General features: G+C 44.1%; 1 protein-coding gene across 2 annotated transcripts in view; it reads left to right on the forward strand.

Annotated features, from left to right (window-relative positions):
• The window catches only part of bbs4 (Bardet-Biedl syndrome 4), a 113,397-nt gene extending 103,615 nt beyond the window's left edge, over window positions 1–9,782 (forward strand). For both annotated transcript variants that reach the window (XM_063071077.1, XM_063071079.1), the window contains 4 exons: window positions 3,968–4,037; window positions 4,621–4,765; window positions 5,792–6,005; window positions 7,040–9,782. In XM_063071077.1, coding sequence (XP_062927147.1) covers window positions 3,968–4,037; window positions 4,621–4,765; window positions 5,792–6,005; window positions 7,040–7,134 — 524 coding nt within the window. In that variant the 3' untranslated portion in view covers window positions 7,135–9,782. The remainder of the gene's footprint in view (window positions 1–3,967; window positions 4,038–4,620; window positions 4,766–5,791; window positions 6,006–7,039) is intronic.
• Window positions 9,783–14,607: the final 4,825 nt, after the last annotated feature.

The following is a 14,607-nucleotide window of genomic DNA, read 5'->3' on the forward strand; positions in this document are numbered from 1 at the left end:
AATTACGAGGCTATAAGGCTAGAACTTGCAGGTGTGAATTGGGATGATGTTTTTGCAGGGAAATGTACTATGGACATGTGGTCGATGTTTAGAGATCTCTTGCAGGATGTTCAGGATAAATTTGTCCCGGTGAGGAAGATAAAGAATGGTAGGGTGAAGGAACCATGGGTGACAAGTGAGGTGGAAAATCTAGTCAGGTGGAAGAAGGCAGCATACATGAGGTTTAGGAAGCAGAGATCAGATGGGTCTATTGAGGAATATAGGGAAGCAAGAAAAGAGCTTAAAAAGGGGCTGAGTAGAGCAAGAAGGGGGCATGAGAAGGCCTTGGCGAGTAGGGTAAAGGAAAACCCCAAGGCATTCTTCAATTATGTGAAGAAAAAAAGGATGACAGGAGTGAAGGTAGGACTGATTAGAGATAAAGGTGGGAAGATATGCTTGGAGGCTGTGGAAGTGAGCGAGGTCCTCAATGAATACTTCTCTTTGGTATTCACCAATAAGAGGGAACTTGATGATGGTGAGGACAATATGAGTGAGGTTGATGTTCTGGAGCATGTTGATATTAAGGGAGAGGAGGTGTTGGAGTTGTTAAAATACATTAGGACAGATAAGTCCCCGGGGCCTGACGGAATATTCCCCAGGCTGCTCCATGAGGCGAGGGAAGAGATTGCTGAGCCTCTGGCTAGGATCTTTATGTCCTCGTTGTCCACGGGAATGGTACTGGAGGATTGGAGGGAGGCGGATGTTGTCCCCTTATTCAAAAAAGGTAGTAGGGATAGTCTGGGTAATTATAGGCCAGTGAGCCTTATGTCTGTGGTGGGAAAGCTGTTGGAAAAGATTCTTAGAGATAGGATCTCTGGGCACTTAGAGAATCATGGTCTGATCAGGAACAGTCAGCATGGCTTTGTGAAGGGCAGATCGTGTTTAACAAGCCTGATAGAGTTCTTTGAGGAGGTGACTAGATGAGGGTAATGCAGTGGATGTGATCTATAAGGATTTTAGTAAGGCATTTGACAAGATACCACACAGTAGGCTTATTCAGAAAGTCAGAAGGCATGGGATCCAGGGAAGTTTGGCCAGGTGGATTCAAAATTGGCTTGCCTGCAGAAGGCAGAGGGTCGTAGTGGAGGGAGTACATTCAGATTGGAGGATTGTGACTACTGGTGTCCCACAAGGATCTGTTCTGGGACCTCTACTTCTCATGATTTTTATTAACAACCTGGATGTGGGGGTAGAAGGGTGGGTTGGCAAGTTTGCAGACGACACGAAGGTTGGTGGTGTTGTAGATAGTGTAGAGGATTGTCAAAGATTGCAGGGAGACATTGATAAGATGCAGAAGTGGGCTGAGAAGTGGCAGATGGAGTTCAACCCGGAGAAGTGTGAGGTGGTACACTTTGGAAGGACAAACTCCAAGGCAGAGGACAAAGTAAATGGCAAGATACTTGGTAGTGTGGAGGAGCAGAGGGATCTGGGGGTACATGTCCACAGATATCTGAAAGTTGCCTTACAGGTGGATAGGGTAGTTAAGAAAGCTTATGGGGTGTTAGCTTTCATAAGTCGAGGGATAGAGTTTAAGAGTCGCGATGTAATGATGGAGCTCTATAAAACTCTGGTTAGGCCACACTTGGAGTACTGTGTCCAGTTCTGGTCGCCTCACTATAGGAAGGATGTGGAAGCATTGGAAAGGGTACAGAGGAGATTTACCAGGATGCTGCCTGGTTTAGAGATTATGGATTATGATCAGAGATTAAGGGAGCTAGGGCTTTACTCTTTGGAGAGAAGGAGGATGAGAGGGGACATGATAGAGGTGTACAAGATATTAAGAGGAATAGATAGAGTGGATAGCCAGCGCCTTTGACATGGCTTTAAGGTAAGGGGTGGGAAGTTCAAGGGGGAAATTAGAGGAAGGTTTTTTACTCAGAGCGTGGTTGGTGCGTGGAATGCACTGCCTGAGTCAGTGGTGGAGGCAGATACACTAGTGAAGTTTAAGAGACTACTAGACAGGTATATTGAGGAATTTAAGGTGGGGGTTTATATGAGAGGCAGGGTTTGAGGGTCGGCACAACATTGTGGGCTGAAGGGCCTGTACTGTGCTGTTCTATGTTTTGCTGTTACCCTTGGGTTCTTTTTCACCTCCTTTAGCATTCATTGATGGGAACATCTGACTCCAAATAGCTTTTGTAGAAGGCATTACCCCAAAGGTCACATACTTTTTTGAACTGAGACTATGATTGTTTGAATGGTGCACCCAGTATTTCAGCAGGTACATTTAATATCAGAGAAATGTATTAGTTAGTCCTGACAAAGGGTCTTGGCCCGAAACGTCAACTGTACCTCTTCCTAGAGATGCTGCCTGGCCTGCTGCGTTCACCAGCAACTTTTATGTGTGTTGCCTCAATACATCCTGAAATTATTTTTCCTTACAAACATCCATGAAAACAGAGTTCCCTAAAGAATGAATGACAGTTAAATATTAGAAATCCAAAGCCCCCCCCCAACTCCCCTCTCCCACGCACAAGCAGCAGCAAATCAACGACCACCCCACCACCAACAAAAAAGCATCGGACCCCCACTGAGCACTCAAGCGTGCAGCAAAGCATCAATTGACAAGAAGTACAATTGCTTGTGTGTTCTTAGTCTAGGCAGATTGTGTTTGTCTATTATTGTGGCATAGATGAAGATCAGACCACATTTTATGAGTAATTAATGCAGAAAAACAGTTAATTGCAAAGGGCTGACAAACCTTTTCATGCAACTGTATTTCTTATTGTAACTTACAGTTTATTTATTATGTCCTGCACTGCTGCCACAGAACAACAAATTTCACAACATATGCCATGATATTAAACCTGATTCTGGTCCTCTACTGCTGTAGCTCATCCAGTTCAAGGTTCGAAGTGTTGTGCATTCGGAGATGCTGTAACGTGCGTGTTGCCCCTGTCAGCTTGAACCTGTGTGGCCGTTCTCCTCTGACCTTTCTCTTATAAACAAGGCCTTTCTGGATGTTGGAAAAACTACACTACAGTGAAGGTTGTTGGAGGTCAGGGCGAGGGGGTGGCTGAGGGCAAGAGAGGGTGTGAGGTGTGTTCAACCGATGATGCAACAGGTCGTGTGTTCCTGCAGCTGTTAAAGGATCAGTGACAATATTAATCAGGCTGAATGAGAAATACGGGAAGCTTGGTGTGTAAATGCAGGACTTGTTAACACTGTGGCTGAGTGTGTTGTGACACTCTCAGCTGATGACTGTCTTTATGTGCAGAATGCAGGGTGCTCACAGTAACTATTATCACGGCTTATCATTAATCGACACCCTTTAATAGAGAAAAGAATTCAGAACAGGAATTCAGATGGATGCTGTCTGAGGAGACAGGAGAGAAGCTGACTGTGTGTACAGGTGGGAGGTTCTGGGAGTCGAGCCTCTCTGGTGGGGAGGGTGGGTGGAAAGGAAGAGGGATGTCTGGTGGTGAGGAAGAGGGGTGTCTCTGGTGAGGAGGGTGGGTGGAGAGGAAGAGGGATGTCTGGTGAGGAGGGTAGGTGGAGAGGAAGAGGGATGTCTGGTGAGGAGGGTGGGTGGGGAGGAAGAAGGGATGTCTCTGGTGAGGAGGGTGGGTGGGGAGGAAGAGGGATGTCTCTGGTGAGGAGGGTGAGTGGAGAGGAAGAGGGATGTCTCTGGTGAGGAGGGTGAGTGGAGAGGAAGAGGGATGTCTCTGGTGAGGAAGAGGGATGTCTGGTGAGGAGGGTGGGTGGGGAGGAAGAAGGGATGTCTGGTGGGGAGGAAGAAGGGATGTCTCTGGTGAGGAGGGTGGGTGGAGAGGAAGAGGGATGTCTGGTGGGGAGGGTGGGTGAAGAGGAAGAGGGATGTCTGGTGAGGAGGGTGGGTGGGGAGGAAGAGGTATGTCTCTCTGAAGAGCAAAGGTGGGTGTAGAACAAGAAAGGATGAGATTTTATTTTTCTCTACTTTCATTTCCAGTGGCATTGACAAACCTGGAAGATCCTGACAATGCAAAGAGATCTTACGATCAAGCAGTGAGTTTAGACCAGTGAGTATCTGAGGATCAGCTGATGAACCTGAAGATTTCAGTGCCATCTGGTTTTGGGAGAGCTCCCTCCCAACAGGAGTCGGTAGCACTGGCCACACAGGGCCCCTGCAGTATTCCTGACTGTTCTGATGGGGTAACTTTGCCAGAGGACTCTGGTTGCCCCACCATTCCAAAAGGGCTCATGTTGATGTGTAATAATCTTTAGCAGGCTTAGATCTGGGCAGTCTTACCTAATGCATGGAGACCGTGTGGTGCTTTGTCATTCTGGGCTGGGGTGGAGTGACCATTGTTCCAAGTGTTACCTTAGCTAATTTTCATGTGCTCTTGCTGACAGGGGAAGAGTATGAAAATCCAATCACAAACGAGAAAATCTGTTGACTCAGTGAGATAGAATCTTCTCCCCTTTCTCTTGGCTATTCTCCCATGATGAGTGTTGTCAGGTTATGAGCCACACAGAGAATCAGGACTCGGACCTTGTATCTACTCTCACGTATTATCTTTTTATGTTGACAGTCACTGTTTGACTTCAATGAAGCAGGATTATCTTCTGCTCAGAATGTCAACCTCTGTCTCTTCTCTGCAGGTCCAACCCTTTGATAAATTTAAACTATTGCATATTACTGTATAATCAAGGGGACCGGAAGGGGGCCCTGCTCCAGTACCAGGAAATGGAGAAGAAGGTGAACAGGCTTAAGGAGAGTAGCAGTTCATTGGAGTTTGATCCAGAGGTATGTTAATACCACCTCATTCTTCGGAAAGGACATTTTAAAACAAAGCTGATCAAATGATGAGAGATTATTCAGTGTCGAAATATTCTCTTCACAGGCAGAAATTTCATACTCTTACTTTAGGCACTGAGGAGTTTAAAACAAACTATGCACAGATATAACTTGAAATAAGGGAAAATCTGCAATTGCTGGAAATCCAAGCAACACACATCAAATGCTGCAGGAACTCAGCAGGCCAGGCAGCATCTACGGAAAAGAGTACAGTCAATGTCTTGGTCGAGAACCCTGCATTTTGTGTGTGTTGCACAGAAATAACTTGACACGTCTTCGACTATGGAAAATTAGAACACTGCAGTTGGCTTTAATTTGCAGCAAACTGCAAGGCGCTGCAGGAACTTCTATAGAGAAAAGTAGATAGCCACTGTTTGAGGTGGGAAGTCAGCGGGACAAATCTATAGGGAAAAGTGGATATTCACTGAGGTGGGAACTTGGCGGGCCAATTCTCTAGAGAAAAGTGGATATTCACTGTTTGAATTGGAAACTTGGCGGGGCAATTTTCTGGAGAAAAGTGGATATTCACTGTTTGAGGTGGGAATTTGGCAAGCAGTTCTCTAGAGAAAAGTAGATATTCATTGTTTGAGATGGGAACTTGGCGGGCCAGTTCTCTAAAGAAAAGTGGATATTCACTGTTTGAATTGGGAATTTGGTGGGGCAATTCTCTAGAAAAAAGTAGATATTCACTATTTGAGGTGGGAACTCAGCGGGGCAATTCCTGAGGGAAAAGTAGATATTCACTGTTTGAGGTGGGAACTCGGCTGGGCAATTCTATAGGGAAAAGTAGATAGTCAATGTTTCTGGTCAAAACCCTTCATTCAGTGATGGAAGAACTGCTGAGTTCCTCCAGCTCTTCGTGTGTTGCTCAAGTCTTTAACTATGCTCCATATCCAAATGGCTAGGGAAGTTATTGAGAACCAAGGAGGTTTCAAGACATAACCAGAGTAACCGATGGCAGCCTTTTGCTCTCAGCTGATAGACATGGCTCAGAAGATTGGAGCAGCACTTCAGGTGGGGGAGAATCTTATCTGGACTAAACCAAGTAAGGACACCAAGTCAAAACACCGTGTGGCACCATCTGGCAGCAAAGTCACCTCTAACCAACAACCCCTGGGCTCTAACCAAGCCCTGGGGCAGGCTATGTCATCAGCTGCAGGCTATAGCAAAACCATTCAGCTCTCTGCTGGTAAGGAACAGTTCTGTTAATTCAACTCCCAGCTTTGTTTCTATTAAAGAATGTCTTTCCTCTTTATTACTCCTGGTTCTGACTACACAAGCTAGTAAGAGAAGTTTTTTGAGTGTAGTTGCCTGTATTTGCAGATCGATGTATATCAGTAGTAAGGCACCAGCCACTTAGCCCTTCAAGCCTTCTGCATTGTTCAGTTGATCACAAATGATCATTCAAATTGAATGGTGGAGCAGGCCAATTTCACAGTGAGATCCTGCTGATCACTGCCATGGTGAAGAACCCTCTGCCCCACTGTGGCGGGTGTATATTTCTAAATCCCTTCACAGACTGGATGGCATTCAACCTTTGGAGTCTTCACAGCTCCTCAGAATCGATCCCATTCCTATAGTTTTCCAGATCACAAGTGCCCTGATTCTGTTCCACTGCCCCATTTCCCTGTTCACATATCATATTCTTTCAGGTGTTTTAAAAACCTTCCAGTTTCTTAATTCAGCTGTTCCATCTGAGTCAGAAGTGAGCAGATAATCGGGTTGTCTCCTCTAACATATTCCTAAAATCACAAGGACAGCGTGCTCTCTACTTGGGTTTTAATTCCTCCTTTTAGTGTGATTGCCAAAACCACATGCAGTTCTCTTCCTAGAGCCTTGTCAATGTTTGGCCAGACTCGTAAATACAGTTAGAGAATATTCAATTTAAAACTAATGTTGGTATTTTCATCCATCAGATTCCCTCGAATCCTTCATGATCTCTCTTTTCATGTTTAGTGTTTAAAAGGTGTCTTTTAAGTGTATACTCACTTCCGTTACTTATGACTTGTTTGTTTTGTATGCTGTTCACTTTAACTTTTGTTCGTGAACTTTTATCATGTGTTTTACACAGTTTCAAACCTGTTTCTTCTCATCATTCAGTGTTTCTGTGAAGCTGTGTTTGATTAACCTTCAGAAAGCTACTAGGACTACACTGAACACAGGCCATGAGCAGCTCTGACTGCGCTCATCATCAACTAACCGCTGATCTTTTTCTCTCTGCAGATGGCTGCCTGACCCGTATACAGAAACCTCCCTCGTTACCCCTGGAACCAGAATCAGGTGCTGAAGATTTGAGGAGAAAGCAAAGCCCAAGATAGCTTGTGTTAGCTACCTGATCCTTAGAATAGGCAATTAAACACAGCACCATAATGTAATAGCGTCCTGTGCTATTAGTTACATTATCGCAGTGTCGCTATTAGCTACAGATTCAAACATTAGTTTGGTTTTCTACCTTCCATGTGTAAAGTTTCAGCCCCACACCAGCTGTCCCAGCTGGGATTGTACTCCCCTCCTCCAGATCGACGCACCAGTCTGGAGAGTTGGTGGGAGACCCACTCTGCACAGATCCAGGAGGCTGTTCTGGAACCTAAAGATACCCAGGCTGCTCAAAACTTTGCTTTGGTCTGTTATAGGAACCGAGGGTTTGCTCCTTGCACCTAACCCTGGCATCCTGTCCACATCACTTGTTCTTAAAAACAGTCAACAGCGTTCAGCAATTGGGCAGTCTGCTGACTCCAGTGAAGCTGTTCTAGCATGAACAAACCTTTCTGAATGGTTCTTAGAAAGGATGGTGAGGTCGTTCAGTGTTTAGCCCTGGCATGGCTACTTGGGAAGGACATCAGAACTTGGGCAAGCCCTGGTAGAGATCAGAAAAACTGCAGGCTCAGGGGTGGCTGTGCAGTGTGTAGCCAAATGCTTTTGTTAAGTTTTTAAACATTGAAGTAGACCATTCGCTTGTTCTGCTTCTCATAAATCTCAACAAACAGAACATTGGCACAGCTATTCCATTATAAGACCTTAAGACATAGGAGCAGAATTAGGCCATTCTGCCCATCAAGTCTGCTCTACCATTACAGAATTATTGGCTGATTTATTATCCTGCTCAACACCATTCTCCTACCTTATCCCAATACCCTTTGATGCTCTGATTTAGCCAAAAACTTATCAAACTCTGCCTTAAATGTACTCCATGACTTGGCCTATACAGCCATCTGTGGCAAAGAATTCCACAGATTCACCACCCTCTTCCAGAAGAAATTCCTCATCTCTGTTCAAAATGGATGTGTCCTTCAATTCTCTAGGACCCTCTGATCCTAGAGTCCCTACTATAGAAAACAAGCTCTTTACATCCATTCTATCCAGACCTTTTCAATATTTGCTATGTTTCCATGAGATTCTCCCTTCATTCTTCTAAATTGCATTGTGTACAGGCGCAGAGCTCCTCATATGTCAATCCTTTACTGGGATCGTTCTCATGAACCTTCGCTGGACTCTGGCCAATGCCAGCACATTCTTTCTCAGACTGCTTACTATACTCCAAGTGCAGTCTGACCAGTGCCCGATAAATCCTCAGCATCACATCCTTGCTTTTGTATTCTGGTCCTCATAAAATGAATCCTAACATTGCATTTGCCTTCAGCACCATCACCAACTCAACCTACAAGTTAATCTTCAGGGAATCCTGCACGGGGACTCACAAGACTTTCTGAACTCTGATTTTTGAACTTTCTCCCCTTTACAAAATAATCCACGACTATTATTTTGCCAAAGTGCATGACCGTGTACCTCTATATTAATATACTGCATCTGCCACTTCTTTGCCCATTCCCCCAACCTTTCTAAGTGCTGAGCAGACACCATTTCCTCAACACTACCTGCTCTTCAACTTGACTTTGTATCATCTGCAAACGTGGCCACAAAGCCATCAATTCTTTTGTCCAAATCATTGAAATACAACATGAAAAGAAACAGTCCCAACACCAACTCCTGCTGCACATCACTGGTCACCAACAGCCAACCAGAAAAGGCCCCCTTTATTACCAAGGTTTGCCTCCTGCTAGTCAGCCAATCGTCTATCCATTCTAGTACCTTACCTGTAATACCATGGGCTCTTATTTTGTTAAGAGGTGTCATATGCAGCACCTGGTCAAAGGCTTTCTTAAAATCCAAGTACACAACGTCCGGTGACTCTCCTTTGTCTATCCTGCTTGTTATTTCCTGAAAGAATTCCAACAGATTCGTCAGGCAAGATGTCCTCTTTAGAAAGCCATGCTGACTTTGGCCTATTTTATCATGTGCCTCCAAGTACACTGAAAGCAAATTGAACCCAACATCTTCCCAGCCGCTGAGGTCAGACTAACTGGCCTATAATTCCCTTTTTTCTGCCTACCCTCCTTTACTTGAAGAGTGGAGTGACATTTCCAATTTTCCAGTCCTCAGAAACCATTCCAGCATCTAGTGATTGTTGATTACTAATGCCTTCACAATCTCTTCAACTATGCCTTTCACAATCCTGGGGTATAGTCCATCTAGTCCAGGTGACTTACCTACCTTCAGACATTTCAGCTTCCCAAGCACCTTCTCCTTGGTAATCACAATGACACTTACTTCTACCCAATACCCTTGCATTTCTGGCATTCTGCTAGTATCTTCCACAGTAAAGACAGACGCAAAATACTTATTTCATTCATCACCATTTCTTTGACCCCATTACAACCTCTCCAGCGTCACTTTCCTGCAGTCTTAATATCCACTCATCTTTTCTTTTTACTCCTTATATATTTGAAAAAACTTTCTGCATGCCTTCTGATGGTTTTTAAAAGCTTCCCAATCCTCTACCTTCCCACTTATTTTTGCCCTATTATAGATGCTCTCTTTGACTACCCTTGGCAGCCACGGTTACCTCCTCTTCCCTTCAGAATATTTCTTCATCTTTAGGATGTATCTTTCTTGTGCCTTCTGAATTTCTTCCTCTAATACCAGGGGGCTTGCATTGAAGTTGGGGGACGGGGAGGTTCAGGGGGATGTGAGGGGTAAGCTTTTTTTCACTCCAGTCGTGGATGCCTGGAATGTGCTTCATGGTATGATGGTAGAGGCAAATACATTTATTTGTCTCTCTGTCTAGGTACCATATCCAATGCGGACTTTGGTGACCATGGTTTTCCATACAGATCTATCCCTCGTTCTTTGGATGACTTCCATTTCCTCGATGTGTAGCCACCTGGCTAGGCTTTTGATGTACATAAGCTGAGGTCCTCCTCTAGGTTTGCTTCCCTCGATCTTTCCAGAGTGTGAGTTTTTCTAGTTCATCTTTCCACATGGTGTATCCTAGGAATCTGAGTTGTCTTTCTCTTATTGTTGGTGTGAGTAATCGAACTGCTTGGGCTCTTCTGAGAACTTCTTCATTTGATGTGTGTGTGGTCCATGATATTTTTAACATTCTCCTGTAGAACCATAATTCAGTTGCTTCCAGTCTCTTTTCCATTGCTGGGGAAATGGTCCAGCATTCACTTCCATAAGTCAGGATAGAATAAATATAGCACTGCAGTATTCTGTTTTTAGGGTACGTGCTCATCTTTCTGTCTGTTAATATGGTTGCCATTTTTTGGAAAGCTTCCTTCGCCATTGCTATTCTGTATTTGATATCTGTGTCGCACCTGCCATCACTTGTTATTAGGCTGCCAAGATATCTGAATTTGTTAACTTGTTTGATGTTTGTATTTCCGATCTTGATCACACGTTGTGGGATGTTTGTCTTTCTGGAGATGACCATCTTTCTGTCTTCTTGGTGTTGATTGAGAGGCCTCTGCAATTACTTTCTGCTGCCACTGTAGTGAGTAGTTCTTGAAGTTTTGTTTCTGAGTCAGCTATTAGTACGATGTCATCAGCATATCTGATGTTATTTATATTATGGCCTCCAATTGTGAATCCTTTGATGACTTTGATACTTCTCAAGATATTTTCACTATACGGGTTGAATAAGTCTGGCGAAAAGACACAACCTTGCCTGACACCTCTCATGATATTCACACACTCACTCACTTCTCCTCTTATTCTGATGGATGCTGTCTGGTCCCATTTGAGGCTTTTAAATTATGTTTGTATAGGCACATGGATGTGAGGAAGATGGAGGGACATGAACAGCAGGCGGTGAAAAAGGCGAATGGTATGCTGGCATTTATAGCGAGAGGATTCGAGTACAGGAGCAGGGAGGTACTACTGCAGTTGTATAAGGCCTTGGTGAGACCACACCTGGAGTGTTGTGTGCAGTTTTGGTCCCCTAATCTGAGGAAAGACATCCTTGCCATAGAGGGAGTACAAAGAAGGTTCACGAGATTGATTCCTGGGATGGCAGGACTTTCATATGATGAAAGACTGGATGAACTAGGCTTATACTCGTTGGAATTTAGAAGATTGAGTGGGGATCTGATTGAAACGTATAAAATCCTAAAGGGATTGGACAGGCTAGATGCAGGAAGATTGTTCCCGATGTTGGGGAAGTCCAGAACGAGGGGTCACAGTTTGAGGATAAAGGGGAAGCCTTTTAGGACCGAGATTAGGAAAAACTTCTTCACACAGAGAGTGGTGAATCTGTGGAATTCTCTGCCGCAGGAAACAGTTGAGGCCAGTTCATTGGCTATATTTAAGAGGGAGTAAGATATGGCCCTTGTGGCTAAAGGGATCAGGGGGTATGGAGAGAAGGCAGGTACAGGGTTCTGAGTTGGATGATCAGCCATGATCATACTGAATGGCAGTGCAGGCTCGAAGGGCCGAATGACCTACTCCTGCACCTATTTTCTATGTTTTCTATGTAACATGGTGTAGGTAGGAGGGATTAATGTTTGGGTGTTTTTGATTTGCTTTTTAGGCTGGTTGGGCACAACATTGTGGGACAAATAGCCCGTTCCTGTGCTGTTCTATGTTCTAAACACCAACCATTGCTGTTCTGCTAGTGTCCCCTTCTAATCAACTTTGGCCAGTTCTTCTCTCCTGCCTCTGTAATCCCCTTTACTCCTCTGTAATACTGATTCATCTGATTTTAGCTTCTCCTTCTTAAATTGCCTTTCTTGGGATCCAGCACCAACCTGATTTTCCCAATTTACCTGCATATTGAAATGCCCCATGACTATTGTAACATTGCCCTTTTGACATGCATTTTCTATCTCCCATTGTAATTTGTAGCCCACATTCTAGCTACTTTTTGGAGGCTTGTATATAACTCCCATTTTTTTAACCCTCAATTCCACCCATAAGAATTTTGCATCATTTGACCGTATGTCACCTCTTTCTACAGATTTCATTTCATATCTTACCAGCAGAGTTACCGCATCCTTCTGCCTCCTGCCTGTTCCTTTGATACATTGTGTATCCTTGGATGTTAAGCTCCTAACTCTGATCTTCTTTCAGCCACAACTCGAGATGCCCACATCATACCTGCCAATATCTAACTGCACTACAAAATCATCTATCTTGTCCATATACTGTATGCATTCAAATATAACCTATTAAAAATAATACATTATATACAGATAAGACCTTCCATTGGCTGCAGACGTTGCTATAAGAGACAGCATTGGCTGAGTTGCAGTGCACTTGCTCACGTGGTGGGAATATTGTATTTGTACAACTTTAATTTCAATGCTCTGAAAGGACAGTTGTCATTTTCTCTTGGAGGATTGCCACACCCGTGGTGGTACATTTCTGCAGCTTGAAAGGCAATCCCTGAGGCCAAGCACTGTAAAGCTCCACTTAGTCTCAAGTGTTCCTTCCTCTCAGTCCTTCAACTATCCTTAATTATCCCGTTCCCTTGTGAATTCGATATATGCCACAACTGTTTGGAACTAAAGATCAGTGAACTACACACGCACACCCTATTTGCTTGCAGCATTTACCTGAGTCGATGGAAGTAATCATTTTAATAATCATAAAATAATGGCTTTGTGGCAAAGTTTGCAGATGATACGAAGATAGGTGGAGGGGTAGGTAGTGCTGAGGAAGCAATGTGATTGCAGCAGGACTTAGACAAATTGGAAGAATGGGCAAAAAAAGTGGCAGATGGAATATAGTGTTGGGAAATGTATGATAACGCATTTTGGTAAAAGAAACGATCGTGCAGACTATTATCTAAATGGGAAGAAGCTTCAAATATCAGAGGTGCAAAGGGGCTTAGGAGTCCTCAGAAGGTTAATTCACAGGTTGAGTCTGTGGTAAAGAAGGCAAATGCAATGTTGGCATTTATTTCAAGGGGAATAAAATATAAAAACCAGGCTGCACTTGTGAGTATTGTCAATGATTTTGGGCCCCTTAGTTCAGAAAGGATGTATTGTCATTGGAGAGAAAGTCCAGAGGAGGTTCACAAGGATGATTCCAGTTATGAAGGAGTTAACATGTGAGGAGTGTTTGGCAGCTTTAGGCCTGTATGCACTGGAATTTAGAAGAATGGGTGGGGCTCTCATTGAAACCTACCAAAAATTGAAAGGACTAGATAAGGTGGATGTGGCGAGGATGTTTCCCCTGGCGGGGGTATCCAGAACTAGAGGGCACAGCCTCAAAATTGAGGGGCAACCTGTTAGAACAGAAGAACGGTAGTAAATGTCACTCCAATATTTAAAGGGGCAAGGAAGCAAAAAGGAAATTATAGACCTGTTAGCTTGACATGAGTGGTTGGGAAGTTGTTGGAGTCGATTGGCATGGATGAGGTTACGGAGTACCTGGAGGCATATGACAAGATAGGCAGAACTCGGCATGGATTCCTTAAAGGAAAATCCTGCCTGGCAATCCTATTGCAATTTTTTGAGGAAATTACCAGTAGGCTAGACAAGGGAGATGCAGTGGATGTTGTGTATTTGGATTTTCAGAAGGCCTTTGACAAGGTGCCACACATGAGGCTACTTAACAAGATAAGAGCCCATGGAATTACGGGAAAGTTACATACGTGGATAGAGCGTTGGCTGATTGGCAGGAAACAGAGAGTGGGAATAAAGGGATCCTATTCTGGTTGGCTGCCGGTTACCAGTGGTGTTCCACAGGGGTCGATGTTGGGGCCGCTTCTTTTTACATTGTACATCAATGATTTGGATTATGGAATGGATGGCTTTGTGGCTAAGTTTGCTGATGATACAAAGATAGGTGGAGGGGCCGGTAGTGCTGAGGAAACAGAGAGTCTGCAGAGAGACTTGGATAGATTGGGAGAATGGGCAAAGAAGTGGCAAATGAAATACAATGTTGGAAAGTGTATGGTTATGCACTTTGGTAGAAGAAATAAATGGGCAGACTATTATTTAAATGGGGAGAGAATTCAAAGTTCTGAGATGCAACGGGATTTGGGAGTCCTCGTGCAGGATACCATTAAGGTTAACTTCCAGGTTGAGTCAGTGGTGAAGAAGGCGAATGCAATGTTGGCATTCATTTCTAGAAGAATAGAGTATAGGAGCAGGGATGTGATGTTGAGACTCTATAAGGCACTGGTAAGACCTCACTTGGAGTATTGCGTGCAGTTTTGGGCTCCTTATTTAAGAAAGGATGTGCTGACATTGGAGAGGGTTCAGAGAAGATTCACTAGAATGATTCCAGGAATGAGAGGGTTAACATATGAGGAACGTTTGTCTGCTCTTGGACTGTATTCCTTGGAGTTTCGAAGAATGGGGGGGGGGCCTCATAGAAACATTTCGATTGTTGAAATGCATGGACAGAGTGGATGTGGCAAAGTTGTTTCCCATGATGGGGGAGTCTAGTACGAGAGGGCATGACTTAAAGATTGAAGGGCGCCCATTCAGAACAGAGATGTGAAG

Source organism: Mobula hypostoma, chromosome 18, assembly GCF_963921235.1.
Source record: "Mobula hypostoma chromosome 18, sMobHyp1.1, whole genome shotgun sequence".
In the NCBI taxonomy this organism is placed as follows: Eukaryota; Metazoa; Chordata; class Chondrichthyes; order Myliobatiformes; family Myliobatidae; genus Mobula; species Mobula hypostoma.